At 43.1% G+C, this 18,405-nt stretch overlaps 1 protein-coding gene across 1 annotated transcript in view; it reads left to right on the top strand.

Moving 5' to 3' along the window:
• Positions 1-18,405, top strand: part of cntfr (ciliary neurotrophic factor receptor) — a 224,248-nt gene that overhangs the window by 112,938 nt on the left and 92,905 nt on the right. The window contains exon 4 of the mRNA XM_058616938.1: positions 17,793-18,026. Coding sequence (XP_058472921.1) covers positions 17,793-18,026 — 234 coding nt within the window. The remainder of the gene's footprint in view (positions 1-17,792; positions 18,027-18,405) is intronic.

Raw genomic sequence — 18,405 nt, 5'->3', positions numbered from 1 at the left:
TGTGTAATGCATAGAGAACGAGAGAGAGAGGGAGATGAAGGGGAGTTCCGTTGGAGGTGTGCGGGGAGCGTTTGCAGCAGACAAAGAGGGCAAGCTACTGGAATGTCAACAAGCCGGGGAGAGGACTCTGTCACACATGTGGGCAAAGTTCTGTCTACACACACACACACACAGACACACGCACACGCACGGAGAGAGAGAGTGTGGGTATATTAACCCTACACATTTCTCAGCAGTGCAGTCCACACTGCCACGCAGATGTGCACAAAGCCAGTGTGTGTACATCTGCAGCGCACTCACACACACACACACACACGCATGCACGCACAGACAGTGCTGATACCAGTGTTTGGAGCTGCGATGAGCCGTGTAAAATGAAGAGCAAACATACCTGGATGTCATTATAGCTCGACTTCAGACGGGATTATTGCTGGAACGGAGAGGCCTATGACTAACCGTGTCCATGTATGTATGTGTGTGTGTGTGTGTGTGTGTACATGTGTTTTCTATTTGCACAAGTATCCACACATACAGTGTGTGTATCTTTGCACATTTGCAGTCCAAGGAGTGCACGCTGCTGTGTCAGGGAGTGTGTTTTTATGCTTTATGTAAACACACCAAGGAGACACACTGATATCAGTGCATTTACACAGATTTTTATTCTTATCCTTTTCCTTTTCCTTTTTCTTTCTCCACCAACCCACCCTCCCTCCCTCCTCCTCCTCCTCCTCCTCCTCCATCAAAGAGCCCTTACGTCTCTCACTCATCCATAACATGTGTTTTGACATTCCACCAACAAAGCCCCTTAATTTCCCCCTGTTCGGGCGTCCTGTTGTTACAGCTCTCAACATCTCCACATTTCTGCGGTTTCACAGTCAGGGCTGACCTGTCTGAGGCTGCGAGTGAGACAGATAGAGAGACAGAGAGAGAGAGACTTGGTGAATTGTGGAGAGTAATTTTGGATTTTAGATTCAGAGTCATTAATGATAATGATGATGATGATGACAATGGAAGTATGGTGATAATAACGTCTGTTCTAACAGCCACTGCAGCGCATGATCAGTATAAGTAAGTAAGAAAGTAAGAAAGAAAAGTTGCTCGTGGGTCTGTTAAGGTAGAGGAAGTCTCATCGATTCCACACTGTCGTGTCCTCCGGCTGCTTCTCTTCCATTTGTTATTGACAGTTAATTCTGCTGCTGCTGCTGCTGCTGCTGCTGCTGCTGCACACTTTGTATTTAGTGCATCTGGCAGCAAATTTAAATGAATTCCTTTACAGCCGAATCCTACGGAATCAAAAGAGATGTTTGCTAACCAACGGTTAAAGTTCTGGATTGGAGCACTGCACTGAGGAAAATAACAAACAAAAAAAACATATGGAAAACTAGAGTTTTTAACTGAAACTGAATATTGTGTTTACAAAACAAACTAAAACTGTAGCGAAAATGTGCTTAGTTTTTGTCTTCGTAAATGAATTTCATTCTTTTGGGTTGGTATTTATTTTGAAAGGTTTTATTTTCATTCATAATAAAAATGTTTCCAATTTGTTTTTGTGTACTTCTGTGGGACATGGGGCTACGCAAGTTAAACAGAACATTGCTTATGTTGTTAGTAGATGTGTTATTTATTATCATTAGTATTATTATTATTATTTATGTAAAAAAAAACTAACACTAAAATGAACGATAACTAAACTTAAACGGACTTATTTTAAAAACTGAAAAAAAAACTCCAAACTATTCTAACCTTACACTGCACTGCACGGAGATTATTGCCATAGCAACCAGACACATGCTTGTGTGTGTGTTCTGCATACATGTCTGCATATGTTGTGTTTTTGTGCATTAGAACGTATAGCCTATAAAAACAAGTCTCCAAAAATAAAAATGGGGGCTAGATATGCTAGATAGGAAGTGGCGCATACGCGGATACACCGGGGATATTCACTTACTGTAGTTTCCTTCTGTGCGTGTGTGTGTTTGTGCGTGTGTGCGTGTGGGCTGTGTATCCCTACGGCTTAGTGTTGCTTTCCTTTCTGCTGGTGTGAAGAAAGTTTTTTTTTTAAACTAAAACACACACAGACTCTCATATTCTTCCTGTCACATTGTATATTCTAACTGTTATCACTGATCTGATTAAGCCGACACAGTGTTGTTCGGCGCTCTAACATTGATCCTCACGGTTGCTATGGTTATAGACATGATTTCTAATTATGGCTCCGTCCCACTGTGTTAATTATCCCCGTTTCTTTGAACTCACGGCGACTGTAGTAGAGCAGTGGAAACCGCAGCTTTTGAATTTGTCTTCAAGGGGCTATTTCTCTGTGAGAAATAAGAGAGGGTCGATTTATCAACGAGGCCGATTTACCGACTATGATTCTGTCATCGTGGCAAAAGCGTCGCCGTAGTCGCCCCTGTGACAAAGGACGAACGTGGAAGTAAGAAGGAAACTTCAGATTCAGAAGTGCGAATGTGTAAAACTTTGAGAAAAACTTTCCCTCGACCCCAAACTTTCACCCAAAGAACTTCCTACTTTACAGAGCACAAGGAACTCTAGAGGTGTGAGGTTTTGCAAAAAGGATGAAAAAAGCATGTACGGCAAGTGGACGGACGACAAGGTCCAGGCTCTTTTGAGAAAGAGGTTCAGCAGGACTTTGAGTCATCGACACTGAAACCGGGAATTCTTTATCCTAGGTAAATAAGTTCCTGGTAATAAAAGTTCCTGGAAATGTTGGTGGAAAAGGGGGGTTATAGTGGCCCAATAAAGTACAACACAGACTATTTATCAATCTAAATAGAGTGGAACGGCATAAACATAGTAGTAATAACATACATATGTACACATATGCACATGTAGAGCCATATTTTTGTGAAAGATATTTCACAGTATTTGGGAGTATTAAAGTTATTGCTCAGAAAAGATGATATTGGTGCTCCGCAGGCTTTTGCCCCAGTTCAAATACACCCCTGTGCTTGGATGCCTTTGCTTCTCCGTTATTTCTTGAGCACCATTTTTGCTGGCCCATCATAAAAGGCCAGCTGAAGCCCCACAGAGAGAGGCAGCTATAACACTGCTGCTGCTGCTGCTGCTGCTGCTGCTGCTGCTTCCACTGCTGCTGCTTCCACTGCTGGGATTATGGACATGATGGTGTGTTTTGCTGCTGCCAAACCTGACAGCACTTCTTCTTCTCCCCCCACCTCCCCATCACTCTGTGCCTGTTGTGTGTGTGTGAGTGAGTGCATTCGTGTTTGGAACAATTGACAAGAGTGAGGAGGCACATAGGCATGTACTGTAGGTGTTTGTTTGTGTTTTCTCTGTGGGTGTGTTGATCTGTGGTTCTATACACATACACTGCCGGTGTGTGCGCGCGTGTGTGTGCGTGCTCCGCTTTCGTAGTCGCACAAAATTGATCGTAGCCTCAGAGTTGCTCATGTGTGTTGCTCGGTGCCTAACAGTAGTTAGAAAACAGTTGCACAGCCAACCGCGGGAAGCACGCGGTGGCCACCAGAAAAAATAAATAAATTGTGAATTCCACTGAAGGAATCTCTGAAGGGGACGGGGAAATAGCCGCAAGTCCCACTTGGAATCCCCGAACCCTTTGATGGCGGACTCAAATAACAATGAAAACACCGCTGAAGGCTTCAGCGCCAGCTCCGCTCGCCGCCGCGGCCGGATTGCGTCCGCTTCCCATTTTACCTGCCGTATAGCAACAAGCCGACAAACCGGGGGCTGATTGCTGTCGGATGATTGATGGCTCCGTGGCAGCTACAGAGCGCTGGAGTTCAGCTGCAGCTCGGTTACGCTTCCCAGCGTTTCACCTAATAACAACACCAAGCTGAAGTTATCCCAGGCCAGGCCTGCTGCAGTAATTACATGGAAAAGATCAAGTTTTATATGGAGTTTTTTTATGGAGTAGAAATATGCATCCCTTACCTTTTTCCATCTTTATCACCTTTAACTACTTCCCATAGTAGATAGAAAACATCTGTGCATCGGGGGAAAAAAACGCCTCATATTTAAGATTTCCATGTGAGGATTTGAAAGAATAAACCCAATATTGCTTTAAATGCTTAATAACGCGACGCATAGTTGCAGTAAAAGGGTTAAATGTGCATTTATCGTATCACGTTTCATCACATCACTCAATGTTGTGATGTCTGTGATGCCTATCACCTCTTCAGAGGGCATGATGCAGTCAGAAATGGAACACACCCCGGCATCGCCGTGGCAGAAAACGTAAACATTTGTCCAACATCCCAGATTCTCTTTATTTGTATTCTTTTTTTTACTGTACCACATGAAATCAGACCGGTTCCTGTGTTAAGCTGCTAGAGATTAGAATGTAAACATAATTTGCAGCTGAGGTTTTAGTAAAAAAAAAAACTGTCACAACTTTGACATCCCACTGCCATTATGAGACGATTTGTGGTGGGTTGATGTAAATATTTTGATACCAAAGAAGTTTAACTGCAGTTCATTATGACATCATCATATGACTGTTGAGTTCTTCTTCTTTTTCTTCCTCCTCCTCCTCCTTTCTGCGACCGCATCAGACCTGGTGAAAATGTACGTCTGTCTAAGTGGTTTGGTGAATGTGCGTCAAAAATTGGAAGTGGGAGGGGCTAAAAACTGACGCAAAAAACTTCTATTAGGCCATCTGACGTGGGGTTTAACGTACGGGAACGAAACTTGGTGCATGCGTGCGTTAGGTTGGGGCGATCAAAAAAGTCGATGACGACTTTCCTGTGAATCCTAAAGGAAAGCCGCCATTTTTGGATTAGCGATTTTGGCCATTTCGCACTAATGGTATTTGAACTAAAGTTTTTTTTAACTATGCACCTTTTAAAAATTTACCAGGTTAATGAAACAGAACAACAGTAACAACAAGGTCTAAATGTACAATATGTATGGTTTTAAAGAAAGAAAGAAAAACAAAGGTTTAGGGGTGTAAAATAGTAAAACCTGTCACAAACATAAAGTCAATAAAAAATAAATGAGTACATCAAAAGACAAGGTCACATGAATGCCAATCTATAAAAATGAGCCTTAATCTCCTCAGGCAGGTCGTTCCAAAGTCGACGGGTCCTGATGGCAAAGCCCTCCGGTCTCCTCTGGGTTTGAGCCCTGACTCCACCTGAGGATCTAAGGCTCACACCTTCGTGGACTGTAGCTCGGGGGCCAGACCCATAGGAGCTTTAAAAGTGATCAGTAAAAATCTGTAAAAAAAAAAAATCAATTCTGAAACATAGAGGGAGCCAGTGAAGGGCAGCCAGGACTGGGCTGATGTGACAGTGTCTGTTAAAACCGAGCGTCTTCTCAGATAAAACGTGCATATGTTCGAAAGTCACGCCATCAAATGGTGAAACATATTGAGCTGGACCTGATTCTGCTGCAGCACGAGGGATAAAAACACTTGGCGTCTTTCATCAGCCTCTTTTCTTAATTGGAGCTATTATAACCTTTTATCGCAGCCAGGACACATTTTTTATTTATTTTCTTTCCCCCATCACTTCATCTCCTCTGTCAAGGTCATGGTATATTTGCACAGCGCGCCCCGCGAAGAAGGCAGTAATTTTGCACTGATATGATCTTGGAACACAGAGACTATCCTCGTATATTACAGTCCATTAATTAAGGCGGCCGTCCCTCTGTCCGTCCCCCTCTTGTCCTCACTCACTCGTCACGTCCCGCTCTGCCTCATCCTCAGTGTAACGCTGTCATATTTTCTTTTATTTCCTCTTTATCGCCCATGTGGTTTATTAATAATAATAATAATAATAATAATAATAATAATAAAGAAACACTGGTATTAGCGCTGACCTTCAGAGTCTGGCTCTGTGGGAAAGCTTAGGGTGATGTCAGGCCAATGTTATTAACCAATAGGATTAGCACTGTGAGGGAGGTTTCTGTAGGCTTATATGTGATAATCAATATCATCCAGTCTTGCCAAAAGGAAGTCCAGCTCCATTTTTATGATATACACAATTCTATGTAAAAGCCGATGGTTACTATCTCCCACTGCTGCCACTGTTAGCTTTTTATGTTACAGGTTTTCCTAGTAACTATAATATTTGCACATTTATATTCATATTTCATGTTACGTTGCTGCTGGGCCTTCTCTGAAAAATGAAACACAACTCTAGTTAGACATGACATGACTAACTAGAGTTGTGTTTCATAATGTTTTCATAGTGTTTCATGGGTAAACGTGTTTACCCCTCGTTTTATTGAGCGATCTGACAAAAGGAAATGTTCATCGTGATGGATCGCCCGCAGGAGCACAGGTTGGAGAGGGAAGGAAAAAAAAAGAAATATATATATGGTACAGTCTGGGAAAAAAAGGGGGGTCAGCAGGAAGGGCTGTACTTCCTGTCGGTAACAACAACCGCGTATTAACACAGCGGGGGCTCAGGGTCCTGAAGGCACAGCGTGGCGAGCTTTGTCATTTTTTGAATCGTCCGTTTCCCATTGTTCTTTGGGGCGGCGGCGGTGTTACGTCATGGCGTCGTGCCGCACGCTGCGTTCGTCTGGGAACAGCAGGGCAGAGTGAGACGAGTCACGTAGTCGGTCATGTGGGGATTCTTCAGCTCACTGCTACTGCTCCTTCTGTAGCCTCCACAGAACACTTTCAGACTCTCTGTCAGACTCTCCCTGTTGTGTGTTGCGCTTAAAATACACATCCGAGGAACATGCGTGGCGAGGGTGTGATTACCAGCCAATGCTGTTCAAATCCTATTAAATTCAGGTTTGACAGGGCGTGTTAACACACGGGATCTAAAGCGGATTCAAACCACATATGGAGATGGCTTTGAATGCTATTCTGATTGTATTTCTACAGATCCTTTTTTAATCTGAATGTCCCGGTCGCTCACGTAGGATTTCAAATTGTCTTGTCTGGTCACTTGCAATATGTGACGTAAACGTTTGGTCAGGAAGATCAGATTCTGATCAGATTCTGATCGGATATGCTTACCATGTCCTGCTGCAGTCTGAACAAAGCCTTAGATCTGACTTTCACACTCGCACACTGATACCTTTCACATGCATCATCGTCAACAACAACAGAAAATGCCATATTTGTAAGATAAGTTGTGTCTTCACTGGTTGCCTATAGCAGAAAATAATGATGTCCTCCGTCGTTTGACTTGGCTGCAACTCAACTGTATGGACTCTCACATGACTTGACATATCGCATGGTCATATATCAAATATCTAATAAAGGACCACACACTGAAATGACACTAATCTGATTTGAAAATCAGAATTGAAATTGCATTTTCTGCGTCCACACAGCCTTGGGGAAAAATAAGATCTGAGTCATTAGTCATCTGTGTCCCATTAAGGGACAAATCCTCTATCACCTGGTGATGGTTCCACATTCTATCTCTTCATACAGATTACACTAGCAGTTATTTAATACAGATTTTCTTCTAGGGTCTAATTTTGCAGTAACTGAATAATGCAATTGTTGTTTTCAGTGGCTCATATGCTCCATCGGTGTTGTGTTCCGTTATCCAGGGCGATCTCTTTTTGTCGGTCGATAAATCGCGACAACAAAACCTCCAACATTTTGAAGAATTCTTTAATTCCGTAGGAAGTGAGCCCGAAACCTGTCCGGACAAACGTAGACGTAGCAGACGATGCAGTCACCTCTTTTTTTTTGTCCCACCACTCACTCGCTGTTTTTCCTCTCCTGCCAGGAAAAACCTTACAGATGTTTGAGATCAAAGCCGTGTTATTCAGCTGTCCCAATCCTTTTTCTCGCTCCTGCTCCCTGCAGCCGGCCCTCTGGAATCTTCTCCCATTCCTCATTTCATGACCTCTCTAATCCAGGCTTGTAAAATATTAACTGCCCTGCTCACTCTCAACTACCCCCCCCCCCCCCCGCCCCCTTTCTTTGTCTAGCCGCTCTCACCTCTTCATCTTTCCACTCCGTCTCTCCACTTCTCCGTCTTCTTTCCACACTCGCGTCTTATCGCCCCCCTCGCCCTCCCCCGCAGAGCACAGACGTCTAAAATGTGAAGTATCAATTAACCCCCCCGATTCTGCCTCTTCTTCCGGCGGCTTCAGACCGATGCACGCACACAACGCTGTATATCTGCACGTGCGGTGCGGCGGGGCGAGGTGGGGGCCCACGAGATAAGATGGCAGGAAACAGGAAGTGGATTTATTTGAGACACACACGCACGGAAAACACGGACAAGAGACGCGCTCGCACAAACAGTTGCACAGCTGCAGCTGCCTCAGTGCTCACATGAAAGGAGAGGCAGAAGCAGAGAGAGCGAGAGTGGATGTTAATCTCTCTGTTGGAAAGGAAAGAGACAGGGAGGATAACGTGATAACTTAATTCCAAGATATTTCCAGAGGAAGTGTGTCTGTAAGAGAGAGAGAGAGAGAACCCGTGTGTGTGTCAGCGTACAGTTACAGCATCTGTATCAGTGTGTTAATATGTGAACGTGTCAACAGGAGTTTATTGCTGATGCTTATTATGTCATACAGCAGTTAATCGGATCTTGGGTTTTATGAATCGCCTTGGGGGGGTCGGGGGATTTTTTTTTTCCTCATATTTCCATGTCATACCTCACAGAGACTTCTGAGCAACCTGCCTCACCAGCTGTGCCTCATGCTGACTGAGCTGAGAGAAATACTCGGCGGCCGTGAAAATGATTTTAAAAAAAAGGAAAGAAAGAGCAATCATGTAAAATGTGGGTCTTCAGATTTAGAATGTGCACACGGCTTTTTAACTTCTGCCCATACGTACAAAGATTAAGATTTAATTCCTATATAGTCATTTATACTGTATAAAAAAAATCTATTTGAAGAAATAATTGAGTAAGAATATAAAAAAAAATTTTTTAGCCATAAAAGGGCCTTATTTTCAATTTACTGCATGTTCAAATTTTAATTGAAGAAAATCAAATTTAGTTTTTTATTTAAAAACACTGTAGTTGTAGTATATGGCTTTGTGTGTTAAATTTGAAATTTGAACAGTATAAAACATACTTAAAATAAAACATTTAGAGTTTTTGTCCCAATGTCCAAAAAAAAGGACAAAAAAATAGAAACTACGTACAGGCGTTTTTCCCACTTTTTCCCTTTCTGGCGACAAAGACGCTGATTCGCTGGCTTCCTGCAATAGCACGAGTGAAAATACCGTAATTACCACATGTTGGCTTTGACGAGCAACTTCTCAGCTTTCAGAAATCACAAAATAAAACACATACACTCAAAGTTAGTATACTGTATACAGTATATTTTCAATTAAATGTCTGATTATTCACTTCATTTGTGTCCACGCCATAAGAACAGCACAAATTAAACAAACTAAACATCTGTATTATGCCCCCTTAGGTCCGTTATTCCTATAGAACTCCGTCTGAATAACAAGTCTCTCGGATACAATCAGGGAATGGAAAAAAAAAGAAAGATGCAATGTAATTAAGACTTGTTTGCACAGCATTTAAAAAAAAAAGAAAAACAACTTGGCTGCAGCCAGCGATAGCAACCTTGAGGACAACGCTGTGAATAATCATGCTGTAAATTTTAAATGACCTTTTCTGAGTCCAACTTCCACTCAGAGAGAGAGACTCCATATAGACACAATATTTGTTGATGGGGGGAAAAAAAAAAAGAAGTCACATTTAACTCAGTGAGTGAGTCAGAAAGAGTATATTTAAGCATCGCTCTGCTTCATTTGCTGGGATTTCACTTCAGCTCCAGCGCTCTTACTGTTGAAATTCAAACAAAAACAAAACCAATATTCAAACTTGCGACATAGTCAACATTGTTTGCAGAGAGAGAGAGATAGAGAGAGATGACATGACTTGTCCTCGTGCCTGTGTCCACGAGGGTCCAATGAAAAGACAAACGGAGGCCAGAGACGCAGGTTAAGACCACGCACGAGACAGACCCTGAGCAACAGCCCAATCAGGTGTGAATAACCCACGTGTGACCTCGTAAATTATTTATTAGAGTAATGCAAGTATACCACACAAGCTGTAGATCTGAAATCAGTATATAGCTTTTTTTCTGACATATACAATATTCAAGGTAATGCAAAGGGTCAATAGAGACACTGAGAAAAAAGTCTGTTTTATTAAAGTGGAGAATAGCAGCGGGCGCGTGAATATTACAGTGTTCCTTTGATTATGAAAAAGTCAGCCAATGTGACAGTGATTACACTGATAAAAAAGTATGTTTATCAGTGTGTAGCTGTTATTACAAGGTGGTGGACTGGTGGAATTTACCAGGGTCTTTGAATGCATTTCCTTTTTCTTTCTTTTTTTTTGGAGCTCAACACCCGGTGAACCCTGCATTACTTTCACTCATTTGATTTAATTAAGAATATTTGAATCTTGTCTTGAAATTCTCATCCCTGATAGAGAATAGTTTTGAGTACAATTTAGCCCACATTATGTGTGTGGGGAAGGAACAAGACGGTGATCTTCTCAACTGAAACTGATAATTCTCCTGCGCTCTATCTCAGTGTGGCAGCCAATCCAATATTTTACTGTTGGACTTTGAAAAGGCACTGCTCCCCTTCGGCATACAAATGCGATTCACTGATAAATGTTCGAGTGAGTTAGAGGCCGCAGCTGGAAAGCGACACGGTCAGACGCACGCACGTGCCAATGAATCCACAAGGAGGGCTACGAACACACACACACACACACATAGCTATGCACTGCCACTGACACACAAACACAGGGAATATAGCATTTTGACATGGTAAATCAGAATGTCAGAGCTGAACTTCAATTTCATTTCATGCCGCCGCTGTGGAGGCACATCATAACTAACAGCCAGTTATTCGCAGACACACACGTGTGTGTGTTTGTGTGTGTGAGACGTGAAGTCACAGATGCGGAATGATAGAGCCACTCTCTCTCACATGTGCCACATTATTTTCACGCGCGTGATCACACTGTGTCACACTGCTGCTTCACTATCATCTAAATTCATCAGGACTGCAATCTACTCAAGAGGGTGTGTGTGTGTGTGTGTGTGTTTGTGCTTGAATGTGTTACCTCTCTGTCAGGACCAGCAGTCCTCACAGAGACCACAACCGGATCGGTTAAGGTTAGGAATGAACTGGTTATGCTTAAGGTAAGGGGTAATGCTGTCCAAATGGAAATCAATGCAGTGTCCTAAGAAGAGTAGCTACACAAACCCTTGTGTGTGTGTGTGTGTGTGTGTGTGTGTGAGATTGATGCATCTGTGTTTACACTTACCTGAGGCGCCCTTGAGTCATCTCCAGCGCTCATACATGTGATAACAACTGTGTTTCCACATCCTTTAGATATGTCCATGTTTGTAGAGAGATACGGTTGTCAGAAAAATGTAATTTCATAGCTCAAGCTGTCCGTGTTTCTATCACCATTCAAGGATTTCTCAAGTATCGGTGGCATAAACGAAACCTATGTTTGTAGACGGTGTGCAGGAATCTTCAGAAGGACAAACAAACCATAGTCAGACTTAGCAAATACCACATTTTTGAAATATCAACATTTTGACATTTACTGGTTGTCATGTGAGCTTATAGCTAAGCTGACATTTTCCCTCCGTGTCAATGTCGTGACTTCATCAAGGGAGATTTGATGAAGTCGTAGTGGGGAGGTGTGACAATGTCCTGCCCGGTGGGCTCTGGGATGTTTGAACAGGTCATTGTTGCAGTGTTTAATCAGCTCTTCAAACTCATGAATACCGTCTCTGGTCCCTGGCTAATGATCATTTGTCCTGAGTGGATCCTTCTGGGTGAAACGGGGTGATTCAAAGTGGAAGTGATGAAGACATAAATGAATTGTCTTTCACTGCGCCTGAAGCAGAGCTGATGTTACTGTATTTCCAATTTCTTTCAGTCAAAACGTGTTCATGTTGTGTGTGTGTGTGTGTGTGTGTCCAAATTACACAATCAAACACAACCGCTCTCTAACGGAAAAGACTGTGTGTGTCCAAATTGAAATGCTGATTATGAAATATTTCAAATCTAGCGTGGGAAGCAGACTGACGTGAAATTTGATCTATGAACTCTTAATGTGTGTGATGAAATGAATGAAAAGAATAGCTGTGCAGACCTGTGTGTGTGTGTGTGTGTTCACTCCACATCCCACAGACGTATACACAGTACATGCAGGTCATTTATGCAGGTCATTGTGTGTATGTAGGTACGAGCATGCATGTTCATTATTCTGCCTCAGGTCTTCCTGCAGGTCTTGGCGTCGGTGACCTTACAATGCAACATTATCTTGGCTCTTCATGGTAATGCTCCACTCTGGGAAAACACTACGAGGTTGCATAAGTACTACATTACTCTCTCTCTCTCTGTCAGTGCACTGCCCTGTGTCTCCCTACCATGAATATCAAGTTAAACTTTCTCTTAATGGCGAGAAAACTTCTTATGTCTCGACCCCTCCAGCCACAATGTTCCCTATTATTTGTTTAAGACGACAGCACAAGCACGAGCCAGCGCCATTCAACTGACACTGAAGAACATGACGATACTGTATTTCCAACAAGAAGGAGACGTATGGAATAAAATGATCCAAAACCGTGTTTTAACCAACAAGTCCTCCAACTGACTATGGGTCGTTTTGGTCGACCCCTTAACTAGGCACAAGTGTTAGTGAGGTTAGGGTTCGGGGTAAAAAAAAAATATGACAGGGCTAGTTACCGACAATGACAAAATATTAATAATTAGCGCGTTGTGTGTAAAAAGTCTAACGTGGTCCAATACCGGTCAAAAGGACTGGATGGGATATCGGACAAATATCGCATGCTTCACTAAGCACAGACTGTGAAAAATATCAATTAAAAACCAGCAAAAGCATATTTAGCTGAGTCATGTTTGGGCTGTTTATTTATCCTTTTTGGGAGAACAGTTGGAGAATTATGTCTTTGTAATGACTCAGCGACATAGTTCATAAATGGTCTAAAATGACTGTATCGGACTAATATCAGTATCGGTAAGAATTGGAATCCATGTCAATGACGCCAAAGTACAATGGTGGTTTAACCGCTAAACCAACTGCCGGTTCAAAACCTCATCAAAGCTACTTGTTGTAACTCTTTTGGTTTCAGGCGAAACAGAACAAACAACTTGAAACCACAAATGAAACGTCAAAATAGATTTCATTATGAACAAGATATGGTAAAATGGTAAATGCTCTGTATTTAGCTTGATGACCACTCAAAGCTGCTTTACACTACAGTTTTGCCATTCACACACTCATCTTTCATACCCATTCTCAGGAGCAACGTGTCTCTAAGTGTCACACACACATTGAAGGGAATCAAACCCCGGAATCAACCGTCAAGTTGAAAAGCGACTCGCTCTACCACTACCTTCGCAGCTTGTATTCCCAAAGCGATCTCAGCGTAGCTGCAGCGCTGCTTGTCCAGCAGGTTTCTCGTAACCGTGTATTTATGCATGAGACACCAATGAGATGTTAAATATTATGGTTTTGTTTTTTAAATGAAAGCATTTCCAGTTATTTTAGTGTTGGCTGTAAATGTATTCACACTGGGTAAATATGTTTTATACTGATTAGGCCATTACATTCCCATTCAGGTCAAAATTATCTCCATTTCCAACCAGTGCGTCGTGTCCTTGAGTATTTTTCTCTTTCTTTTTTTTTTTTTCCTTTTAATTATTGATGCAACACCGAGGTAATAAACTCACTCAACTTTTGCAAACACACAAAGGTGCGAGCTGTGTTTTGCCAGTTTGTCCATGTCAAGCCGTGGAATAATGAATTGAATTTAGGCTGAATTTAAACTTCCTGAAGGACGCCGATAGGTTAAATCTGATTCTGTGCTTAACAGCGACGTTGTCGTAATGCTTCATAACTGTGGACCTGTCTGTTTCCCAACGATCAATAGCACTTGAGCTGAATGTCATTGTGGTTAATAGGCCTGCTTGTGTGTACGCTGATGAAGCAGGAGGACATTATGCAGGGCAGCGCGAGAGAGCGCCCGCGTGTATGCGTGAAGGAGGACACATGAGAGTACTTTAGCCGTGTTTTCACCGATGCCGGCGTGCGGTGTGCATGCACAGCATCCATGATTAGTGATAAACCACAGGCCAATGCTAACGGTTGTGGGAGCAGTCAAGAGCAGAATGATGCAAGGACAATGCAGAGGAGGCTGGAGCAGAAAACAACGTGTTTACGTTCGACCTCCCGGCACATTAGAGCTGCACACTTGATGTTTCTTTGACTTTTATGAGTCTCCCTTCAATCATCATGAGCAGAAGTGATGTAACAGCATCTGTCTGCCCTGAGTGATGATTGCGTTTATACACCAGCAGTGCAGAGGCGGGCGGGGTCAAGAAGTGTTAAATGTGTTGAATTGTTTTTTTGTTTGTTTTGTTTGTTTTTTTGCCGCCAAATTTATTTGTGAAACTTTGTGGCTGTAAAGGAACTCTGTCTGTAGCCTTTGCAATACTGTAGCAAACACAAGCAGCTATTTCACCCGCGCGCCGACGAGAGACAATAGCAAATACGGATGTTCAGCGATGCTAAAAGATACATTGACTCATGAGACTGGCTTGTTTGTTTACCCGCCGTGTTTACTCGCCTCATCCTCTGCACAAACCGAGCTTTCTTTTTTTTTTTACTCCCCTGCAGCGCCCGAGGCCTTTTTCAGGTCTAAAAATGAAGTGTGTGGTCTGACCTACAACACCCCGGTCTGAGGATAATGCAGTGCAGTATTCCAGTGATTTAAGGCTGCATTATTGTGACGGATAACACATAACGTAACACATGCAGTTGCTTGTTAGACGCACATGTACAGAGGCTCTCTTTACCAACTACGGTGCAAGTGGACTCTTTTAAACTGTGTTTGTAGCAGCCGCTGATTCGAACGTACACGAATAATTTCTATGATCGCAGATTGTTCAAATCGAGCCCAGAGACTGTGGAGGAGAGGGAGAACTTCTGCTTTTTAAAAGGACATGAAGTGAAACCGGGGGAAATGGTGATAAAAGGCAAAGGCAACGAAGATGAATGGGATATCGGAGAGGGCGGAGGTAGAGAAAAGATTGATGTAACCCCAAAAAAAGAAGAATGGAATGTGGCAGGAGAGAGAGGAGGTCGTGTAGAGAATCTCAAGGACGTTTGCAAAAACAAATCCACAAAGAAAGGTCAAAAAAAATATTTCCTCAACATTTTTTTTCATACAAATAAAAAGATCTTTTTGTATAAAAATTTACATTAGCTGGAACACTCTCTATCACGAAAAAACAATCACAGAAAAAGGCTTTTTATCAGAGTCAAGGTTGGAAATATCACTTTTATGCAATAGTGGATTATATATTAGAGCCGTGGTTCTCAAACTGTGGTGCGTGTACTTGGCTGATTAGAATTTTGCAAATGGAACAAATAACACAAAAATAACAACAAATTAAATAATAATAATAATTAGAGTCACCTTATCTCCACAATCTAATTTCACTATACCAGTGTCTGAAGTACACGTGAGGAAGAGGAGGATGATGAGAGAGCAAATGATCTTATTGGGAATAAATCTGCCTCCTGTGAAAAGTCTGTACCTGACTTTTTAAACCAGTGTATCTTCATGTTGGCAATACGGAGAGCTCAGTATTTTCTCAGGTGGAACTTCAAACGTGTCTTTGACTCGTTTTCCTCTTCTCTTTCTCCTTCTCTAGATTTTGTCAACCATTATCGTCACTCCTTTTCTCATAAGATCCTTCCACCAGCAAACTTTTCTCCTGCTCGGTTGGGAAAGTGTCGGTGTTTTACATCACTCGTCATCCGTAATGTTGCACGACTACCTTATTTTGGATTTAATCATCCGTTACGTCCCCTCCGACAATCTCCCGGTGCACACACATCATGGTGTAGCAGAGAGAGGAGGAGGAGGAGGAGAAGGAGAGGGGGAAATGAAAGAGAGGAAGAAGGCAGCACTGCATCGCCACAGATGCCAACTGTACTTGCCACTTAAGGCGCCGTCATTAAGCCCTAACATCAAAGTCAAAACTTCATGGCGTTCGCTAAGATGTGAATACATTTTTAAATGTTAATAAAAAGTCGCACTTTATTTACATATCTGCTAACTTGACATACTGTAGCAGGAGAGATGAAAAGGGAAGCTGGACTCAGGGCAACGGCAGTGGCAGATGATGATGATGATGATGATGATGATGGGGATGAACGGGGGGGGGAGAAAGTGAGCTGGCATGTGTGTGACAGTCAGCGAGGTTAAAAAGGGTTTAACTACAGACACAGAGGAGGACAGGAGAACAAACAGTGTCGGGTTAATGTTAATGGGGACAGGGATCTTGTCCTATTAAATATGGATGGCCCTGTTATGGGGCATGAAATATACATGAAACACGGGCTTGACATCTGTATCGGCTGCATTTAACAGGCACGTCCGAGGAGATGGCGAGCGGGACGGGAGCGACGGCAAAATGAGAGGCATCATGGGAGGAATGAAGTGAGGAAGGGGACAAAGAGACGGGGGGGGGGGGCATGAGAAGATCCTGACAGCGGTTGATCCCAGGTCACTCGGGGGATGTTTTGTTTTCTTTGTGGAAGAAGAGGGCTTTTTTTCCCGAAGAAGGGGATCAATGCTTTATTCTCTTTAGCCTTGTTGTCCTGTTAATCTGTGGTGTTTAGTGGTATAATCTGGGGATCTTCACCCAGTGCACTGCATCCATGACAGGTCCCATGAGACTCATCTATAAAGGTGAGGGCGACTCACCCTGGTGTCGTGGATAAAAACCTAAAGCCGTCATCATGGTCTCTCATGGTCATGGTTCCAGCCGGGTCAGTGAGGCAATGCTGCTGTAAATATGTCATTCCTACAAGCGTATACATAATGGTTTGAAAGAACTTCTGTCACCACCCATCAGAAACTCTGAGAAACCAAAACTGCTGATTATCCAGGAGAATCCACTTCATGGTCATGTCTTGGCCTTTTCAGCCATGGTTAAACTGTTTGCAGGCACCTGGCTTTACTAGTGCTGCACTATATGGACAAAGGTATTCCGACACCTGATTATGACACCAACAGGGACTGTAATGACTGTATTAAACACATATGCTGTACTTTTATATGGCGTTGGTCTTTTGCAGCTATAGCAGCGTCCACTCTTCTTGGAAGACTGTTCTCAAGATTGTGTCCAACATGCTCTGTAGAGCATTGGTCAGACGCTGATGGTGGACGAGAAGACCTGGCTCACAATCTCTGTTCCAGTTCATCCCAAAGGTGCTGGACGTTGTTGAGGTCGGGACTCAGAGTCAAGACCACACCAAACTCGTCAAACCATGTCTTTATAGTCCTTGTCTTGGTATACTGAAGATTGTCCTTCACTGGAGATCAGGGGCTCAGACCAAAGCCTTGAATTCAATACTTTACAGGTGTGGCTCAAATACTTTTGTCCGTAAAGTGAATGGAGTTGTAAGTTGACTGAACTCAACCCTTGCAATGGACCGGCGACCTGTCCAGGGTGTACCCTGCCTGTCACCCTGTGTCAGCAGCCCCGTGACGCTCATATGGAGGATAAAGCGGTAGATGATGGTTGAATGAATGAATGACTGGCAATAGCTTGGATGTCATGAACTTTCATTTATATTTACAGCTTCTGGTAACCTAAGCACTATACGATCCTAATATTATTTCCTCTAACAACTCTTAAACTATCTGTTATTCTGCCTGCTGCTATATGAGCAATATTTCTTTTTCCATTGAAAAAGATCCAGTGCACACAAAGTCCAGTTCTGTTTCCACACAGACTTTTCTCTCTGACCCTTTTGCCTTCTGTGCGTTCACAGTCGCTAGGAACCAGTACGAGCAGATGAACAGCGACGTCACCATGAAGTGCGGCTCCCTGGACAACGACGCGTCGGTGTCATGGAAGGTGAACGGCACAGACGTGAAGGCCCAGCACCGTCTGGTGGGACCCAGACTCATCCTGACCCAAGTGAACCTGGGCCACAACGGGCTCTACAGCTGCTTTCAGAACCCGCACGGCGAGCGGCGGGACACCATCATGCTCCACGTCGGCAGTGAGTACCCGCTGTATTTCCATTCCCTAATGAGACATGGTTAATCTCTCATCATCCCAAACGAGGAGAGAATATTCAATCACGGCCCGGCGTGCGTCCACGTCACACATACGTGTCTGTAGGAAAATAAAGCCTCAGCAAAATCAGGCTGGAGGTTTGTATTATTGATGTGATGTTTGCAACCAGCTGTGTGTGTAAATCCAACAGCAGCAGCTTAGATGGGGAGGGGAGGTGGGGGGAGTTACACTTTATCTTAAAACGATGCTGCACCATGTAATTTACCGACAACCTGGTAATTACAGGATCTCAGGGCATTAAATCCTGCCGAGCGCCGAGTCGTCTCATAAATCATCCCCACGCAAACTACCAATTGTTCTGT

This window comes from Solea solea, chromosome 19 (assembly GCF_958295425.1).
Source record: "Solea solea chromosome 19, fSolSol10.1, whole genome shotgun sequence".
NCBI lineage: Eukaryota > Metazoa > Chordata > Actinopteri > Pleuronectiformes > Soleidae > Solea > Solea solea.
Note: the sequence above shows the minus strand (reverse complement) of the source record. Positions and strands in the feature narration are given on the sequence as shown.